General features: G+C 40.5%; 1 protein-coding gene across 4 annotated transcripts in view; it reads left to right on the forward strand.

Annotated features, from left to right (window-relative positions):
* The window catches only part of TGFBR3 (transforming growth factor beta receptor 3), a 116154-nt gene that overhangs the window by 61935 nt on the left and 34906 nt on the right, over positions 1 to 19313 (forward strand). For all 4 annotated transcript variants that reach the window (XM_065072617.1, XM_065072618.1, XM_021292495.2 and 1 more), the window contains exons 4-5: positions 5221 to 5358; positions 17378 to 17561. In XM_065072617.1, the coding sequence (XP_064928689.1) occupies positions 5221 to 5358; positions 17378 to 17561 (322 nt within the window). The remainder of the gene's footprint in view (positions 1 to 5220; positions 5359 to 17377; positions 17562 to 19313) is intronic.

A 19313-nucleotide genomic window follows, 5' to 3' on the forward strand; every position in this document is an offset into this window, starting at 1 on the left:
GCTGGTTTCTGTGGTGATACTCGGCCTTCCGTGAAACTCAGGTCTCAGGGGACAGAGGAGCCTCTGCAGCCGCCGTCACCTGGTTGCTGCTGTGAGAGACCTCAGAGGAACTCTGCAGGCTGTGCCCGCGGTCGTGACCGGCGCAAATGCTGCAAATACAGCTGGCAAAGTCATGCCAGTGTAAGTTTGGTAGGCGTGCTGCCTGTGAAATATCCAGCTTTTTAAAAGTCTGTCTTTTTTTTTTTTTTTTTTACAGTTTTGATAACGCCTATTGAAATATGCATTCTAGCAAAAATGACAGAATTTCTCTGTGGTTCATGTTCTAGTTGCGGTTATATGAGGCTTTGTTGTTGGTATGCTTTTTAAAAATCAATTTGGAGGTTTTGTTGTAAGGTTTTTTTAAGAATAGCTTTAATTTTCATCTATGACCAAGTTGTCTTATTCCTGACAAGTTAGTCGTGTGTTATCTGGAGGAGCGTGTGCCAAAGGAGGCTGCGAAGGGCAGACGTGAGCCTGGAAAGGGAGCTTGCTCTGGCAAACAGCTGCTGAAGCTGAGCCTTGCAGAGAGGACCAGAGGACACAAGTCCAGGAGGTCTGGCCAAACTATTGATTGCACAAGCAAAATGCTGGCAGTGCAACAGCTCAGAGGTCAAATGGGCCTTTCGCTGGGAGCGAGGGATGTGTTGGACCACATTGACTTACTTTCCTGTGCTGTTGTTACGCTGCTGTCTGCTTGGTTTTTATGCTGCCCTTAATATGTTTTGAAAATAACACGGTCAGAGCAATAGCACCTGCTTGTTAAATGAACTAGGTGAGCAAACAGTGCTTTTAGTCAGATTAATGATTCTGGTTTAATTTTCTTCTGGTATTGTTTGACCAAACCACTCATAGAGCTGTCTGAGATGCGGAAGACTTTGACTGAGGCAGTATGTTGCTGAGAAGTACAAAATTGTGTGTATTTGATAAGGTGGTTTGAACACTTAAGAATAGATGGATAATACATCTTTTTGGATTCCTCATTTAAAAAAATATATATACATATATATATATATATATATATATATATGGGAGTTTTGGAAAAATCAATTTTACCACAGGGTTCAGTGAGTTAGAATTTCACATCATGTCTTCGTATCTAGCTGTACAGCACTGAACACATGTAGGACTGGTTTCTGGTGGAGTTTTTGGGCAATGCTTCATGTAAATATTTAATAATATGGATTCTGCCAGTGAAAATACAAAAAGGAGGAGAAAATCTCTAGTTAGCTCTTCTGCTTTTAATTAGAAACATTTTTTTTGGTGGTTTGAAGTGATCCAGTACCTTTCTATTAATTTGTGGAGCGTTTAGAAGGTGCTGTGAACTGTGTAGACATTTGAGAAAGGATGTGCCTTGAGCTGAGACAAGACAGAACGGTGGCCGAGGAAGGGAAGCACCAGCTGGGGTTCAGCTAACATGCAGTTTAACTAGAGCCACAGCGGGGACGCTTGGGCAGAAATGACGTTTTGGTGCAAGAGCAGAGTTTGCTTGAAAATCTTTCCAAGGACCAGGAAACAGTCTCCCATAATAGATCCCACCGCTGTGTATCATCAGGCTCAGACACTGATGAGGGCAATCATAGATATTAGGGTGGGGTGCAGTTATATCGCAAGGAGTCTGTTAATTTTGTATGGCTTCTCAATGGGAGTGGTCAATGGGTATGGTCCAGGCTACTCGGCTGCTCCTCATCAGCGCTAACTCTGAAGTAAAAGTTTATTATGAAAAATACAATGGCCACGAGGGCCCTGAGCACTTCATGAGCAGCTCCATGTTTTTTTTTTTTCAGAAGTATGCCAAGAAGTATAGTGACAGGGAATATATACGCGAAAGGAATATAGTGACAGAGGCTGCTGCAGAAGCATGCTCCCATTAGCTGTATTCTTTCTCAAGTTTACGCTAGGAATATGAATTCCACATTATGTGTTTTGTTGCTGTCCTACTCATGAGCAAACTGAGAAATTCAGTAATGCAAAATTGCATTTACTCTGAAAATTTTCACAGGAACAATTAATTTACTTATGAAAAATGAAATGATTTTGTGTTAAAGTCCTGTAGCTTTTCTTAAGGATCGGTCTGTACTTTTCAGGCAGAAATGTAGGAAAATTCCATTATGTGATATAACTTATCCTACAGTTCCAGCCAAAGGCGTGGATAGATATATCACCACTTCTGAATAGGGCTCAAACTTTGTTGATTATTTCCATGCATGTATGGAAATAATCATATGTGTGTATTATATGCAGATTTAATCTCCAAAGCCTAAAGGAACAGCAGCTATGAAATCTGATCATGGATCCAGTTGCAGAGAGTCTCTGATTTTCTCACTAAGGTAGTGTGATTGCTCTGTGCGCGCTCTCATGTGATCAAACCAAGATGCAAGAATCTTCATGAAGTCTAAAACATCTGTCTTGTCTGATAGATGTTGGCTTTGAATAAACCTGTCTGAGATCAGCTGAAACAGAGGTACTTCTCCATTTCCTTCTTACCCAAAGGACTTGGCGTTGCTGTTTCTGAGATGAGTGTGTTATATTTCTTCTATAATTTCTGCTTTTAATAAATACCAGAGGTTTTAAATAGCAAAAACATTTAAAATTTCCGATAGGCCCTTCTTTGCATTGACTTGACATTCTAATAAAAAACCGACGTGCAAACCCAGGCTCAGTGCCCCCATTAGCCAGTGTGAGTGAATTCTTACTGTTTTTCTATTCTTGGTTATTTAAGTACATAAACTTATATTATAGCTCATTACTTCAACACTTACATTAGTCTTTACTTCCTTTAGTATCAGAAGAGACCAGTTATCATTGGGTGTGAAAATGTGGCTATGGATGCATGTGATGAGAGTAGACGTGTTTAATATTTACTCCATTTAGTGTAGTAGATTTTCTCTTTGACACTTTGAAGTTCAGAGAGTTTAAAACTGAATGTGCTTTATGCCATTTGAAGCTGAAAAAAGTTTCAAAGTAAAATTTGAACTCGGTATTTGCCAGATCAGGACTGCAAAGTGTATAACTGCTACTTTGGTAACCTTAGCTTACAGTGTTTTTATTGCTTTGTAACAAAATATAACTCCAGGACAAGGTTATTGTATTTAAGAGTTTAAACAGCTTATTATTAATTAGTGGTGATTACAGCTGAAAAACCACAAGAATTAATGAAAGCTTTTTAATAGCCATGAATTTAGTGGTGGTTCTAAATGCTTTTTTCTTTCCACTTTACCCTCTCAATTTCTAGACAGAACAACAAAGTGGGAGCCTCGTAAAACAAATAATTTTATCTTCTTTCTTATTTGCAGCTAACAGAATTGTTTTGGCTCTATATCCTGACACTGTAAAGTAGTTTTTGTAGCTAAGATCATGGCTGTTGGCATTTGAAGTCTGTCATCCTGTTAGCATTCAGAGCACTAACAACCTGCAGTTTCCTAAAATGAGGTATTTTCTTCTTTTGAGGCAGAGAATGGAGAGAAATGGGGTCTTTGAAAGATGTGGTAATCTGTAGTAATTTGGCTTTTTTTGAGAGTGGATAAATACAATGAGGCTTCCTGCCTGGAGGAGCCAAGCAGTGGGGAAGGTGGAAGGTGTCGGTGCCCAACCTTCCTCAGGGCAGAGCTGGATCTATTGCAGTTGATCCAGCTCAAGTTCCACTGCGGCAACTTGAGACATTCGTTCAGTGGCCTTGAAGTTTCTAGTATCTGCATTTGAGCATCTGCTTACTGATTGGCGTGGTAACGCAGCCAGTTGTTTGTTGGCTTTTTCGCAAGTTCTGAAGGAGGAGAAAAAGGTATTTTCTGCTCTCCTGCAGATGCCTGTCAGACCTGAGACCTGGGTTTGACTTGCACTTAGCAGTGATGGTGAGCTTTTTGCTTTGAGACGGGGGCAGGAGGGGATAAATAATAAAGCAACCTAACTACCTTTTTCTTTTGGAAAGATTTTTAACAGCAATGGGTACCTAATATTCAGTTTGGTCTCTAGCTTTAGTTTGCCAGATGAATCCGCCATTTACTTTAATGGCAAGCTAACTGATGCTTAACTACTATGTAAGAATAATGCAATGAACTACACGTAGGGGCTTCCATGTCTCAGGTTTCCTTTCAAATTCTCTAGCAGGAGACAAAATTGATTCTCAGTCACCTGCATGCTCATTTCTGTGTGCCACCACTCAAGTTGGTGGTTGTGTTCATGTTTGCTCCCTCTGTCCTTTTCTAGAAAGAGCTGTGACTCTGTCAGGGAGCCCACCTGCTGCTCACAGTTGCGAGACATCAGCTTGCCTGCTTAGCCTATGTGATATATCATCCCTCCATTGCACTCTAAAGCTTTTTTCCAGTAAAGCAGGATGCTAGCTGCTAAAAAGCTTATTAGGTGCTGCAAAACCACTGTGATTTCAATTACAAGTTTTGTGCTAAAAACTGACAGGCTGTTCTCTGTCATGCGTTTGGTTGGGGTTTTGCCCTACATTGGCCCATTTCTAGAAGGGCAGCCCTGGGATATGAGGAGCTGGGCAGGAGGGGCTTCCAGCAGCCACAGACTGGTTGCTTATAAATCACCTCTAACAGGTTGCCTTACTTTTGTGATGTCCATGTTCCTGAGATCATTTTCCCATATATGCTTTTAGTTCCTGAAGATGGGCATTTTCTTGCCCTAATGTCTGTTAGAATTTCTGTTGGAATTCCTTCCATGAACTAGTGTAGTGCTTGCTTGTGTTTCTGGATTTGTTCCTCCTGGTTTTTGTTTGCTTAGATTTATTTGTTTTGCAGGTTAGATTTATGCCCTAATAGCATCAGCAAATGAGGTTTGTAGTCTTAAGCCAGCTTAGGTTACCCTCTAGAAACCAGAAATCAGTTTGCTTTGCAATTCTCTTTATCTCCTTGTTCTCCAACTCACAGCTTAGTGGTTTGACCTTTTGCGTAAGCTATTTTTCATCAGCATTTGCCAAGGTTTTCTTAAACACTTTAGCAGTGCTTTGCAAGTGTAGAGCACAAATGTTAACTCTTTCATTCTTTGTATTATCTGTGCTTTGTTGACTGATTTTTTGGTAAGTAGATTAGTCTATAATCTTGAGTCAAGAGGTCTGAATGCTGAAAGCCATAATGTATATAAAAATGACCTTTGATTCATTGTTCCAAATTCCGATTTGATTTTGCAACTTATAAGGAAGTATTAATGTATTTCTCTATTTCTCTGTAGGTCACGTTACATTTGAATCCAATTTCATCAGTACATATTCACCAGAAGCCCCTGGTGTTCCTTCTCAATTCTCCTTTGCCGCTGGTCTGGAAGCTAAAAACAGAAAGACTGGCACCTGGAATCCGAAGAGTTTTCTTTGTAAGTATACACAGTCCCCTGGCCTGCTCTATATCATAGCTACCTGTCACACAAGTCATAGAGCTAACAGCATTCGTTTGGAAAGTTTTCAAACATACATTGAAAAAAAACAAGTTAACAGGAGGTCAAGTTTCAGTGTAGGGCTCTGGGGAACAGTTAGGTGGTAGGGCAAAGCAGTTTGGGAAAAGTACCCAATTACTTGTTATGTGAATTCAAGGAAAAGAAAGCAAAACTGCTTTTTCAGAATCTGCATATCGTGTAGCTATTAACACTAGCAGTCATTTCAGTTCCAAAAGCTGCAAGGTTATAACAGATTGCCAGTCCTGATTAGAAATTAAATTTTACCAAAATGCAAAGAGCCTCAAACCAATGGGAAGTATTGTGGGTGGACACTATTTGTGTGGTCTGTGACCAAAACAAAAATCTGTATGTATTGAGCTCAATATGTACAATTACGGTTTATATCTCTGCTGAAGCTTGGTCTATTAAAATGACAGAGCTAAGCCCAGAATGAAGTCATTTTTATTTCTCAGAAAGACTGGAGCACTGCTTATAATGTAGGATCCAAATATTACCTAGTATTTGTAAATCATGTCCTTACAGTTTGCCAGGACATTGAAGTTTGCTATTTGTAGTGAAACAGACAAGTTGTTTGGATTAAATTTTTAATGCGTGACATCATGTCTAATCACGAGTTGTCTTTATTAAAGTTGCAGCTTTTACTATGCTCAACTCTAATTGCAGAACTAAACTTGATTATTCTTAGCTATATCCTTATAGGGTTTTTCTTGTCCAGCACAGCTGACAGTGGTAGGCAAGACTGGTTCTGCAATGCCCGATGGGAAATTAGTGGTGTCCCTGTGCATCAGCGGGAGGGGAGGATGGACAGTGCTGCAGCATTGGCACACTGGGAAGGGACACTGCTCTCTCAGGGGTGACACGGTTAAGTGTTCCAAGAGTCCTATCACTTGCTGGGCACCAAAAGCTTTCTGGGATTGCTTTTCTTCTTGTCATCAGGATACAAGAGTAGGAGTACCCTTGATATTATGAACTTTGAAGGACTCCATCAATCAGTGGGATGCAGATTGGCACAAAGGGCATGGGCTTGTTTGTATTCTAAAGTATTCACAATCTTAGGTTTTCTCATTACTGTGTTAGAGATGCTTGACCGTTATCTTCTTGTTGACCGTTCCTGGTATGTGTCCTTAATGCAACCAGTACAGTTGAGGTCTGCTCAGAAAAAGACTGAGGAACAAGATGATGAACAACAGTATGATAAGAGTCCTCACTCCTCTCCTGGACAAAAGAAACACCACCTTTCATCAGTTAATCAAGTCTTGGACCTACTTTCAGTTTAGTTTTGATCTCCTCCTACAGTTGCTACATCATCACTCCCATTTCATATCAGCTAGTTGGTGGGCAGCTATCTCTTCCTTTCTTTTCTTCCTCCTCCAGGATTTTCCCTCTTCCCTCATCTTGCCTCTGGGAACGAAGAGGTTCCCTGCTCAGAGCCACCTTTTTCTGTACTCTAATTGTGCTGGCGTGGCTTGGCTGGGCTCCACACAGCCTTGCTGGGCTGCGTTAAGGCGTAGGAACAATAAGAATGTGCCTAAGGCCGTGGCTGCCAAAACTGTACCGTTAGCTAAGCGTTTGCCTTAGAAAACTGTTTCAAGCTCTCCTGGTTACAAAAACAGGCTTGAAAATGTGAGCAGCAGCACTCATGATTCGGCTGAGCAACTTAAACTGTGGTGATTGGCCATTGCTTTTCCACAGTTCCACTCCGCTCACGAGGACAAATGCATTGTTTTCCCAATAGCTTTCTGAAAAAAGAGCGCAGAATCAAGAAGCACAGAAAACATGGGAAATGCTGCGGAAATGCAATTTGCCAAAAAGAAATGGAGGGGTTCTAGTTGTGCAGCAGAGCTGTTTGCGTTGGGCTGTGCCAGTTTGCAGTCCCTGGGACTGCCTCTGGCCTGGAGGAGCCCGGCCCTCTGCAGAACCAGGGCTTCCTTTTCCAGGTGAACTGTGGGGCAGATGGACGCACTGCTCCTGCCCTGGAGCAGAGCTGCCCCCTGCCACAGCCCTCTGGTGCCGAGAGCTGAGCCTGGGAGTGTAAACAGCAGCTCTGAGGGCTGCGGTGTGCAGAGCTCGCTTCCTTGGCCCTTGTTTGAAAATACTTGGCTTACCCATGTATTTCTACAGCTCTGTCGTGTTCGTTCTCCTTAAATGTACAGCCAAGCCAGAAAATGGAGTATTTTGAAGATTTCAGATTTAAAAAACCTTTTTGGATGTCCATGAATTCAAAGCTAGAAACAGAAATCTGTGTCATGCATACCGTAGGAGTGTCATAACTATTGTGTCTGTCTCTATGGAAGCCTCGGGCAGGACAGTCATTGACCTTCCGGCTTCTTCTTCAGACTTTTCATACAATAACATTCATTCACAATTTTATTTATATACTGTATGTAAAGTATGAATTGCACTGGTTCATTGATTGATCCCTGGTTAGAAGGGTAGGTAGCATAAAGAAGCTTAAATGGTGAATTCTGGGACTTGCTGCTGATAAAGACAACACCCATAGAGCAAGGTCAAAGTTCGTAGCTAACAGATCATGTAACCAATAAGCCCTAGCTTTCTTTTTATTACTAGTTATTATTTTTTCCCTGTAAAGCGTCATAATTTCTTAAACTGTTACAGGGAGGTGTATTTTGAATAAAGAAATAAAAATTACGTATTAATAGCATTAGAAGATCCAAGATGTTCTGCAGAATATGAACAGGTAATGAGTCAGAACATGCTGTAAAGTGCTGTAATTACCGTTGTACAGGTGGAGAAATGAAGGTACACTGAGCTTAAATGATGTTTATATTGGAGCAGAGGGTAATTTAGGGCTGTATGTTCTCAGTGTCCTCATTAGGAACACAGGCTACTGCTGTCACTCAGTAAATTAATTGTTTGAGTTTCCACTAAAGCTAAGACACTGCAGATTGCTTTATTTAAAGGAAAGGATGAAAAGATTTAAAGCTTGTGTCTGCATGTATCAAAAAAACCCAGGAAAATATGTTACTGCTGAGTTGGGCTGGAGCTTAACTTCTTATGTCGCTCAAGCTTGGATTTTTGCCTTGGGCCTGGTCATCTATTAGGCAGAAGTTAAAATGAATGAGGGAGAAAATCCAGCCTTTGGGTTATAGAGGGAATCACAAAATACTTTCTCGGTAAACATTTTTCAGTATAAAAATGTAAATTGGGTATATACTTGTGGGTTTACACTTGTTTTTATCATGTCATGCTGTCGAGGTTTTGATTGTGGGGTAACAATAAAACCCTGGCAGATGTATTGTTAACCTCCTCACCCCCCCCTTTTCCCCCTTCAGCCCCTCCCGCTCCCCCCTTCCCACTCAGGACAGGTGATCAGGAGGGAAAGAAGGACAGAGACATGAGAGTTGGAAAAATTAAAAATGTTTTACTAATGCTACTAATAAGAATAGAGAAAATAATACAAAATATACAAAACCAATCTTGAAAGTCCCAGCAACTGCAGAGTGGGCACCCAAAGTCCTGGATTGCACTCTGCAGCCAACCGGAGCTGGATTCAGTCTCTCACTAGGCCTCAGTTCACAGGGACGACTAGCAAGGTCCTCTCCTAATGTTGGCCATAAGGAAAAGGGAGGAAAAAAGGGCTGAGATACTCTTGATATCCCACTTCTATATGAAGTATTCATGTGAATGGGATGTTATACTCTGTCGGTCAGTTTCTTGGTCACCTGTTTCTTGTGGCCCCTCTCGCAAGAGGTCCATCCATGCTTATCAATAACATCGCATTCCATTGCTGTGTTTACCAAAACATGTATCTGGTTTTCCAGGAAAATGCAGCTAATATGAAAGCTTTAGCTGACAGGCAAATTTGCTAAAAGAGAAACTTGTTTTTAACAAAACCAGGACAGATGCACATTGCTTCCCTCAGCACAGTGACTTGTCATATGCTTTTGTCTTCGTGGAGGCAGCTCGCAGGTTCATTTTCACAAAACGTCTGCTGGTGGCTAAACTTCGCTGTGGAATAAATAACATGCCTCAACCAAACCAAAGGGTGTGTTCTGGTAGCATCAGGATTTTTTTAATGTCATATTTTGAAGACCTTTTTTTCCAAACTCCTGGCACAGAATGGAAGCGCGGTGGTGCTGCCCGAGTGACAGTACTTTGGAGGAAGGCGTCTGAGGGCATGGGTGCTAAAGGGAGTTGTTCTTTACTGGTCTCTTACCTTATTGTATTGTAATTTTGCTTCTCAGGGCATCTTTCCCCATCTGTAAACTAGAGGAAACACTAGTGAATAGTATTTTTTAAAAAAATCAGCATCTTGGTAAAAACCTGACATAAATTTCTGTATGCGTTAGAGAAAAGTGAATATATAGTAACTGCATGGTGTGGTGGTAACAATACATTTAGCATAGACAGGGTTATTTTCAGATTCTCTGTGCATTATATATATATCTTGATGGGTTAAGTAGGTGGTGCTGGGAAAATTATTGTGATTTTAGTCAAGTCTTGAGTTTATTCTCAACATGTTAAAAATAAATATAGCTAAGTATTATGGCGTTTCAATCCAAAAATACCTGAAATGGGTGAGTGCGTGAACTCTGCCTGACCTAAGTAAGTGAAAATCCTGGCTTTGATTACTGGTGTATCTAGTTGTATTAGTCTGATTGGATATTTTTACAAGTCACAAAAATACAACAATGGTCATCTTCTGTTCAGGTGTCCCTGGGCTGGACCATCAGCCGCTCTCATCACTCAGAAGAGCAGTGCAGGGCTGGGAAGCTCTGCTTCATTCAGCAAGGGGAATACTTAGCATCTGTGCTATATTTTTTTTTCCTTAGTAGGAAATAAGTGCCAAAATTATATTGTAATGGAGGAATAGGAGAGGAACGTGAAGGACATTTTCTCTGGTGATTAGGCTGGTTAGATTATGACAGTTTGCAATTTTATGTAAGCTAGGCAACACCTGTAGAAAATGCTTATACCTGTGATCTTGTTGCAGGTCAATCTTGCAGAAAAAACTTACCATACCTCTTCCACCAACTTATTTTTAAGTTGTTGTATAACAAATAATTTCCTCCCTTTACATCAAGTCATTATTTCTCTCCTTCTCTGAAAGCAGTTTATTGCAAACGTGCCTTGGCAGAAAACCAGAAGTTTTATGAAACTGCCCATAAGGAGGGTTTTATAGGTGCTACTCAGCAAATTATTTTTTCATTTAGATTTGATAACTTTCTCAATTGCTTTTATAGCCTAGGAATGCCTTTACTGGGCAAGTGAAAGTAGTGAGAATTAAATCAATGAAAGCAGAGACACAATCCTTTGTGATTTCCTGGCAGAAATCACTGTTAGAATAGACCTAAACCCCCCTTAAACATCTACATATGAAATGTTATATGATATTTGATTTAAGATGTGATGTTTCAGCTCTTTCTCTGAGTTAATTATTCAGGCAATTGAATGAGTAAGAGTTATGGGTGAGAAAGCACTTATGCAAGCAAATAACCTTACTCACAAGAACCCCTTTAATAGGACTGAATGTGTGTGTTAAGTTGGTAAAATGGAGGAAGCAACAGCAGTAATGATAAATAGAAAACCAGATCACATGCTCTTGGCTTAAGATTTGAAAAGAGAAGAGAAAAGCTTTAAAAAAGAATAAGTGATGGAATTACGAGTTTAATTATTAGTGATTTCTGTATTTCTAAGAAGAAAAAAGCAATGTTCTCATTACTTCAGCCAATAGCTGGTTTATTCCTTTCACTTCATGAAAATATGGTTCACATATTTTGGGTCTCTGCCACCAAACCACAGGCTGTTCTATGGTTTGCACTAGATTTTGGATGACTGACAAAACTCACTGAAAAACAAGTGCTATTTGTTTTCCTGTGCCTAGTATTTAACGGGAAATCAGGAGGCTAAATTTCCAATCATTGGTTAAACAGACCCAGATGTGAACAGAGTGCTGTGCGAGGAGAAGAGTGAGGAAGGATAGGAAATGCATGACTAGTGATAGATTTGGTCTAAATAGTGACCTTTCACTATTCAAAGTAAAAGCAGTAGATTTTCAGTGTTGTGTAACAGTGTGAAGAGGTATTTAAAAGGACGTTTACATTTCCATAGAATCATGGGTTTGTTTTTTTTGTAAATCTTCATGGTTCTTCTGCTCAGGAGCTGGAAACAATCCTGTAGTTGCCCTTTTCCACTTGGCAGAGTTCATATTCCCCCTCCTGCTCCCCACACCATTTCCTCGCCTTTTGAAAAATGTGAAAAGTGTCTAATTAAAAGCAGTGTTTAGTAAACAGTAACTCTTATTATGCTTTTCACAGTAGTAAATTTGCCTGGAGACTTTGTCTCATGGCCCGATTCAGCCCCCTGCAAAATCCTGCATTTCTGAAGTCTATATAACTGGTTTACTCCCAGAAATATCAGGGAGGCCTCAGGCTATGTATGGTGCTTGTTCTTATGTTCTTGGCAATAGAGTGGAAGGATTTTGTCGGAAGTACAGATGGCAGAAAATGACAGGGTGGTAAATACATGTTTGAAAGTGATGCATTGTCTGCATTCAGTAAAAGGATTTAAAGAGTACAATAACCATAGCAAGGCATCTTTAAATATCTAGGTGGCTTTTTGATTCAAAGGTTGCTTCACGAAAATGTTACAGAAGGGAAGGGATATTTCTGGCTTAGAAAGCAAGACATAGTACATGAAACAAATATGCAGCATATAGTAAAAAGAAAGGTCTATATGTGGTAGTGTGGTGTCCCAAAATAGGGAAATTTTATGATATGTAGGTGTCCTCTGCTTCTACTGTTAGAACTTTCATTTGGATAGAAATATTTCAAAAATACCAACTTAGCAGTAAATTTCAGAGGAAGGACAGCAGGTCCCTGTGCCTTAGTGTCTCACAGCATGTTCGAGTCTCATGTTTTTTTGGAGCCTGGTTTACTAAGAGTATCACATAGGTCATAGTAGATCTCCTGTCCCAGGTGATGTAGGCCATCTTTCAGCTTCAAGAGCGGGCTGCCTTCATGGGTCACCGCTCCAACCAAAACTTTGTGTTGAAATTGTGGATGGGCCAGGTCTGTGTGCTGCTGCCCAGGCCTGTCACTTTCAGAGCAAAGGAGACTGATAGTTAGGAAGACTTGGGCTTTAAGTTAAACCAGACTGCAAGACTAAGGAGAGAAACAACATACTGGTGTTTAGTGGCTGAGGTATGTTCCCGGTCCCATCTTGCAGGAGGCTGAAGGGCCTGGAACAGGTATCTGTGATGGTCTTTAACCTTCTGTATGGTCACGGCTCCTTCCCTCTGCTTGCTTCAGTGAACAGGGGGTTTAGCTAGTGGAAGTTTACAGAAGCAGGCTTTTGATTTTGGCAGACTGTTGGTGTTAGAGATGTGGAGATAACAGATCACAACAGGTTGTGTTACTGAGTCATTTATTCCAGTGGAAACTATGGCTGCAGTTGCATAGATATGGTTTAATTCTTCTCTTCTTCCACTAAACTGAACCTAACTTGAAACAGAATCCCTGGAAAAGCTTCTGCTACCTTATTTTGTTCAGATCAAACGAGTGTTACCTGGAGTCTATTAACATGTTGTTAGATTAATGTGAGATGTGTGCATAATTACCTGTGTGCAATTAATAAACCTCTGCTGAGTCCTAAACTTTGGGAACAGATTTCCCCTTTGCACAGGTGTTTTTGTTTCCTTTTTATCAATCTAGTAATTATTCCATGAGGGTTTTGAAAGCTGCACTTGCTTTGACACAGTTTCAGCGTTGATGGAAAATCCCAGGATCTTCCTTCTAGATACATAAAGACATTCAAGAGTCTGATCCTACAGGGTTCTGCTTTCATCCCGCGAAAGTGTTGAGCGGCCATAATTCCTATCAAGATCTTTGGTTGTTAGCGATCTGAGCATCTCCCAGGAAGAAGAATTAAAATCTAAAATCTTGTTAAGATAGTGCTGCTTTTTTACCTGTTTGTCTTAAAAATGTGAGAACTGACAGTGGAATTTTGTGATGACTGTAAATGGTCTTGAGAACACTAAACTGAAAAAGATAAATTTTACCACTGCCTGAAAGCGTCACACTTCTGTGGCTGGTAGGGACAAAGCTGACGGATGATTCAGAAATGTTGCTCGTCATTTCAAAAGCAGCATGTTACTTGCTCACTTACCAAAGACTATTGTTCTCTTGGTGATTACTGTATGTCGTATGGGGATTTATGAACAACAAAAGATACATTTTTGAGTTTCTGAACACCTGATACTTTTCCATACATGGCTTTACTTTTCCTCTGTAGGGGGCCAAAGCACTTCAAAGTACATTGTCAAAAGCCACCAGCTGAGTCTGAACCCCATGTAGGCTGCTCTGAAAGCTGGTTCAAATTTTTGAATTTTCTTCTAAGCAGATTTACTCCTCTTCTACACGTTCCACCACAGGTTTGATACTGTATAGCTCAGATAAAAATATGAAGGATGCTGCTTTTCTTCTGCTAGTATATTTGCCTCAGTCTTGGCTTTATGGGTGGTTTTGTTGGTTACTTGTGCTGGAGGGGCCTTGGTGGGTAGTGGTGTAGCTGCTGCTGGGAGGGGAGGGATCATTTCACGCTGTGGACAACTCACTTGTATTCTGAGTCATCTCCTAAAGGTGCCTACCTCTCTCTCAAAGCTAAATTATGAACTTGCTTCCTACTTGGGAGTTCTGAATTATAACTGTGTTAAATACTTAAAGTGTCATAAAGCCAACAAAGTAAATATACCACTTGGATCAGGTTCAAAGGAAAAAAAAAAAGCAATAAACATTTAAAAGGAGAGAAGGAAATAGGTAAAATAAGAAACAGAGGACTGTATTTTGAGTGTGTGCAGTGTTCACGCTCAGCAGTGTATACGTTTGAGACGACCCAGGCTTGGTTCTGAGAGTTGTTCCGTCTGGGGAACAGTAACTTGTGCCATTTGGCACTTCAGGTAGCTGATGTGCTGGACTACCATGGCAGCCTTGAGAGGGCAGTTTTTGTGAGACTGGAAAGTTTCCTTAAGGGGCATATAAAGGTGGTTGTCTTCTTTTTTTCTCCCCAACATGAGGGGCATATGCTTCCTCGCTTCTGTACAGTGCAAAGAAAGTTACAGTCCCTGTTTTCCCCAACAGTCAGCAAGGTAGTAGTGTGTGTAATCAAAATATGTTCCTAAACATGTTTTGTTTGATAGGCTACTCAGGTTTTGGTAGCAAATTTTTAAGATACTGTACTTGATCTTTGATTCTTCTGACTACAGAAGAGCCCTTTGAACTGCGGTCCTTGCTGTGGTTAGTGGCCATGACTAGTATCTTTTGGTCTTGCAAACTGATTTTCCACATCAGTCTTGGAAGTTTCCTCATTTAGCCTCAGAACTGTGACAGGGCACATAGGTGAATTCAGCGGCAGAGGATATTTCTGGTGCAGTCACTTTTAATGTCCCCACAACAACAGAAAGAAGTAGAGCTGGGGCACTTTTTCCACTCTGCAACCACTGAAGGAGATGAAGGGAGGAGATAAAAGCGTATGTGGCAGCAGTTTCTTAATGACCCCGTTGGCTGTGTAATGAGCGCTCAGATAAAAACAGTTGATATATTCCCAAATATTTAAAACATCCTTTGATTTTAATGCTCTGGTTTATCCTAAGTACGTTAGAGAGAGCTGCTTTTGGTTTATTCTGAAGCGTAAGTAGTTAATGTTCAAGGCAGGTGTTGAAACAGTGATGGTTGCCTTTTTTGGAAGAGCCTATTGAATTCTTTCCAGAAAAAATAACGTGCTTGGCTCACTTAACCTTGCCTTAGGCCCGTGTAGTAAAAATCCCAACATTGGCAGGCACAGCAGAATCCTGCTCTCCTTTCTAAAACCTGGTGGTGGAACCAGCATTTCAAATAGACTTTACTACGCGATTAAAAAAATAAATTATTATAAGCTTCATGTTTATTTAAAGATGTTTACTGTATGATCATCTAGTGAGGATGCTTTTGCCAGACTTTTTGGTTGCTCTGCTTTCTGTCTGTTAGTTCCTCCCTACCAGGACTCAGTACCTTTGTGGTTCATTGATAGGATCTGTCTTGCAGGAAGACATTTGTCCTGCTGCAGGATGATGCAGAAGGTTTTCAAGTTTTAATTAGTAAGAAATGGAAACCCAAGTGTATTCTGAGGAAGAAAGCTGTTGTGCCAGCAGACATTTAAATATCTTAAATCTTAAACAAAAAAGACAGTGAAAATGCGTTATTGCAAGGTAATACATGTCTTTGGCCAGTATTTAAAAGGAATATTTTCTCTCACGCTTGCCTCAGGTGTCTTAAAGGGTAACACAGATACTTCTTACTCTGATACTGATTATAAAAAGTACTGGAAACATTGTGAAATAGTGTAAATGGAAGACAACTACTGTACTTATTGGATAAACTGTAGTATTTTTGAGGTATTTAAGCGGGTTTGTTCCTGAGAGTGGAATGCCAGCATCTACTCAATATCCCTGCAAAATAACTGGTTAAGTCCTTAAAACCTGCAGTGTTTATGCATGGGAGATTTTTCTAATTAGGCTGGAGCTCTGTGAAGATGTCCCAGATGTCTTAGGTATAAAGACATGGTTGCTAAGAGGTGCTCTGGATGCAATCCCTGCAGGGCCGGGTCTGTGCTGTGTCAGTGTCATCCCACCAGCCTGTGTGCACTGTAAAATTTAATGTGTCAGGAGCATTGTAGAGAGGTCCCATAAAATCAGTCCATGGTGTAGCTGCTTCTGAGTGGTGAAAGTACAAAGTGAATGCTATTTGCTAAATACATTTTAAAGGTAACTGTGTTACTCTCTTTTCGTAGTATTGTAGGTTTGGGGGCATTTACTCTAATGGCAGAGTTTGCTTTCTTATTTCAGAACTCTGAGAGTATTGAGAGAATATGCTGTATTCTGTGTTATACTGAATAAAGATGTTTTCCATTTAAAGGAAGTGCTTTATGGTAGTCATATGAAAAACAACAAATAAGGCAGGTCATTGAGAATTGAAACAGATGTTAGTTTAAACTTTGAAAACTACTCTGGCAGAAGAACTCCTAAGCTGTTTTTTCTGACAGGTCTGGTCAAACTGAACACTGAATTACATGGGCCTTCTCTTAGAGGAGAGTATGTGATATGTGTGTAATAAATGCTAATGTAATAGCTGGAAGCACAAGGAAGAACTTCCATGTGCCAAAGGGTGTAATTTATGTGTCTACTTGGACAAATATTTGTAGGTGCTAAACAAACTGACACGTGACATCCTGAAATAGTGCTGGGAGCTATAGTTCCAGGGTGACTGCTGGTAGTTAATTTCTGTAATTGGAACCTGATTTCAGATAACCTCTGTTAAATAGTTGCTATTGATGTGTGTTGCTTAAAAGGTGGGAGAGATACTTACGACCGTTATCCTGCTATAACATGCAAATAATGCAGTAAAGCATTTCTTCTCTTCCTGGATGTAAAGCAACAGTAAATACCTTCCCTTTCTCTTAGCTTTTCTCTGTCCTTACTCTGTGTTTCTGTTGCCTTTTATCTGTCACTGAGCTTTGGACTCTTGCTTTTTCTGATTTTGGGGTTACTTCAGCAGTTCCCAGTTTTATTGAGCTTCACATCCTTCTCTGCCTTCGGTTCCACAAATCATCTTCTTACTCTCTCCTGTTCTCCTAGATGAACTTGTCTTCAGCCCCCTGAGCTCAGCTCAGCTCCCGGGCAGCCCTGCACCGCACCTGCAGCAGCCCCATTTCGGAGCCCTCCCTTAGCTGCCACGGGCTGATGGGTGCTTCATTTTAAAAACCATCTTTGGAAAAGGAATCGTTACGCAGATGTTAAAAACCGTGAAGTTTAGGCATTGTTGGAAATAAGCCGTAATCACCTTCAGTGAATGTGTTTCGGTGTGACATATTACATGGCTTAAACATGCAGCCTGTCTGTGCAGATAAATGTACCACACTAAAAATATGTTTTTGTTCCCATCAGGTGTCTTTAGGTTCCGTTGTTCAGTTTGAGAAGGGAAACTTCTCCTTGTCAGCAGAAACGGAAGAAAAGGTTTTTCCTGAGAAAAACGAACATCTGCTACAGTGGGCCCAGAAGGAATATGGAGCAGTAACATCTTTCACTGAACTCAAAATATCCAGAAACATCTATATTAAAGTAGGAGAAGGTAAAACAAAACAAAACCAAAAGAACTGGTAGGCGCTTCTAGATGTTGAGAATAAGTCTTGCCATAGTATTATTTCATATATTTTATTTTAATCTTTAAACATACCTGTCATTTTGCAAGAGATGTGATATGAAAGGGGAAGGCAGACAAATAAGAGCAAGTGTAAAGACCAGGCCTTGGAAATAGGCAACTTTTAATGGATTCTGATGCCGTAATTTTATGCTCATTAATGTGGATATAATTGGCCAGAATCTTACAGAGTCAAAGCTTCACCTTTTAAAAAGAATAAACTACTCATGGTGATTGTTTGGGTGCCTTAATCTAAAGGACAGAAGTAGAGAACCTGAGGTAGGGGGTAATTTCTAGAAAGACCTGAGCTGCATTTTTTTCAGTATTTACATGTATAAGGATCCGTACTACTTTAGGCAAAGAGTTATTGCTTTCCTCACCAAGATGAGTTGCCTCAGTCTGATGTCCTTGTGTATTTTCATCCCATGGAGAAATATTTCCTGTCCCTGTGAGCCGCATGCCAAATTCATCAGGTGGCCCAGGGCAGGTGGGAGAGCACTCCAGCTCTTCAGGGGTTTCACAGGCTCATATTAAGATGGGGTTTGGGCTGTAGCTCTGTAGCTGAGCGGTGTTGGAACAGCTTAGCAATGTGAGCCTCTGCAGCACCTTCTGGCTCATGCTTTCCCTGAGCTGGCTGCTGGTCACATAGCGTATCTTCTGCAGGGGAGTTCCACCTGAGCTGGTCATAAATGAGAGCCACGGCCCTTCTCTTCACGACATTCTTGGAGCAAGGCAGTCCGTTCAGCACGGTTTATGCCCTATTTATCAGGTTCATTTTCTGGAAAATATATTGTTATTAAAAGGAGCTTTGCAGGGAGAGCAGACTTTCCTCTATTGTGCAGGATCATGATTAGGGGTGAAATTTTCTTTATCACAGGTATGGAGTGTTTTAAGATGTCAGTGTTCTTTACCTATCGGCCTGCAGTTCACTTTTTTTTTTTGTTCCCTGAAGAAGTCATCCAAGTTCAGGCTAAAACAAACATCCAGCTTTAGGCTAAACCAAAAGCAGCAATGATAAAGGCTGGTAAACGCGAACTGGAACTCATTTGTATTGCAGCTAGTGGTCCAGATATTTTGAAACTAATTGTTGTCTCTCGAGAAGTCCAGTGATGAGAAAAGTAGAAATCAATAAAACATTTCATCAACATCCAATGAGTACTGGTGGGCTGAGCATTTACTAGCAGAAGCAGCCTAATTTAGTAGTACTTCAGCAATACTTCTAGAGAAACTCCTGCATAGCTGAAAAAATCCCAAAAACCTGTGGAGAGAAGATTCTTTCCTAACCACCTGTATCTGATCATTTTATTTCCTGAAGCGTGAGGCTTGCCCCCCAAAATCAGAACACGCCTGTATTAGTTTTATCTAAATCCTGCCAAATTTGTACAGGATTCCCCTGTGTGATTTTTGTTCTACTTGGCACCAGTCTTGGATTTTAATGCCAGAAAATCATTCAGAAATATATTTTTTAACTTATTAGAGTGCTCTTGGAATGTATACATGGGAGTAGTGGTCTCTGTGTTGCAGAAATGAACATTTAATTAGATATGTCAAAAACCAGATACAATTTTGTTTGTCGATTTGCACATCTCCAGACGAACTAGGAAGCTAAATAGGAGAGCTGTGCATCATCTTTAGAATGTGTTAAAACATAATTTAATTAGGAGCAAGTACACAAAATGGAAC

Source organism: Columba livia, chromosome 8 (assembly GCF_036013475.1).
Source record: "Columba livia isolate bColLiv1 breed racing homer chromosome 8, bColLiv1.pat.W.v2, whole genome shotgun sequence".
NCBI lineage: Eukaryota > Metazoa > Chordata > Aves > Columbiformes > Columbidae > Columba > Columba livia.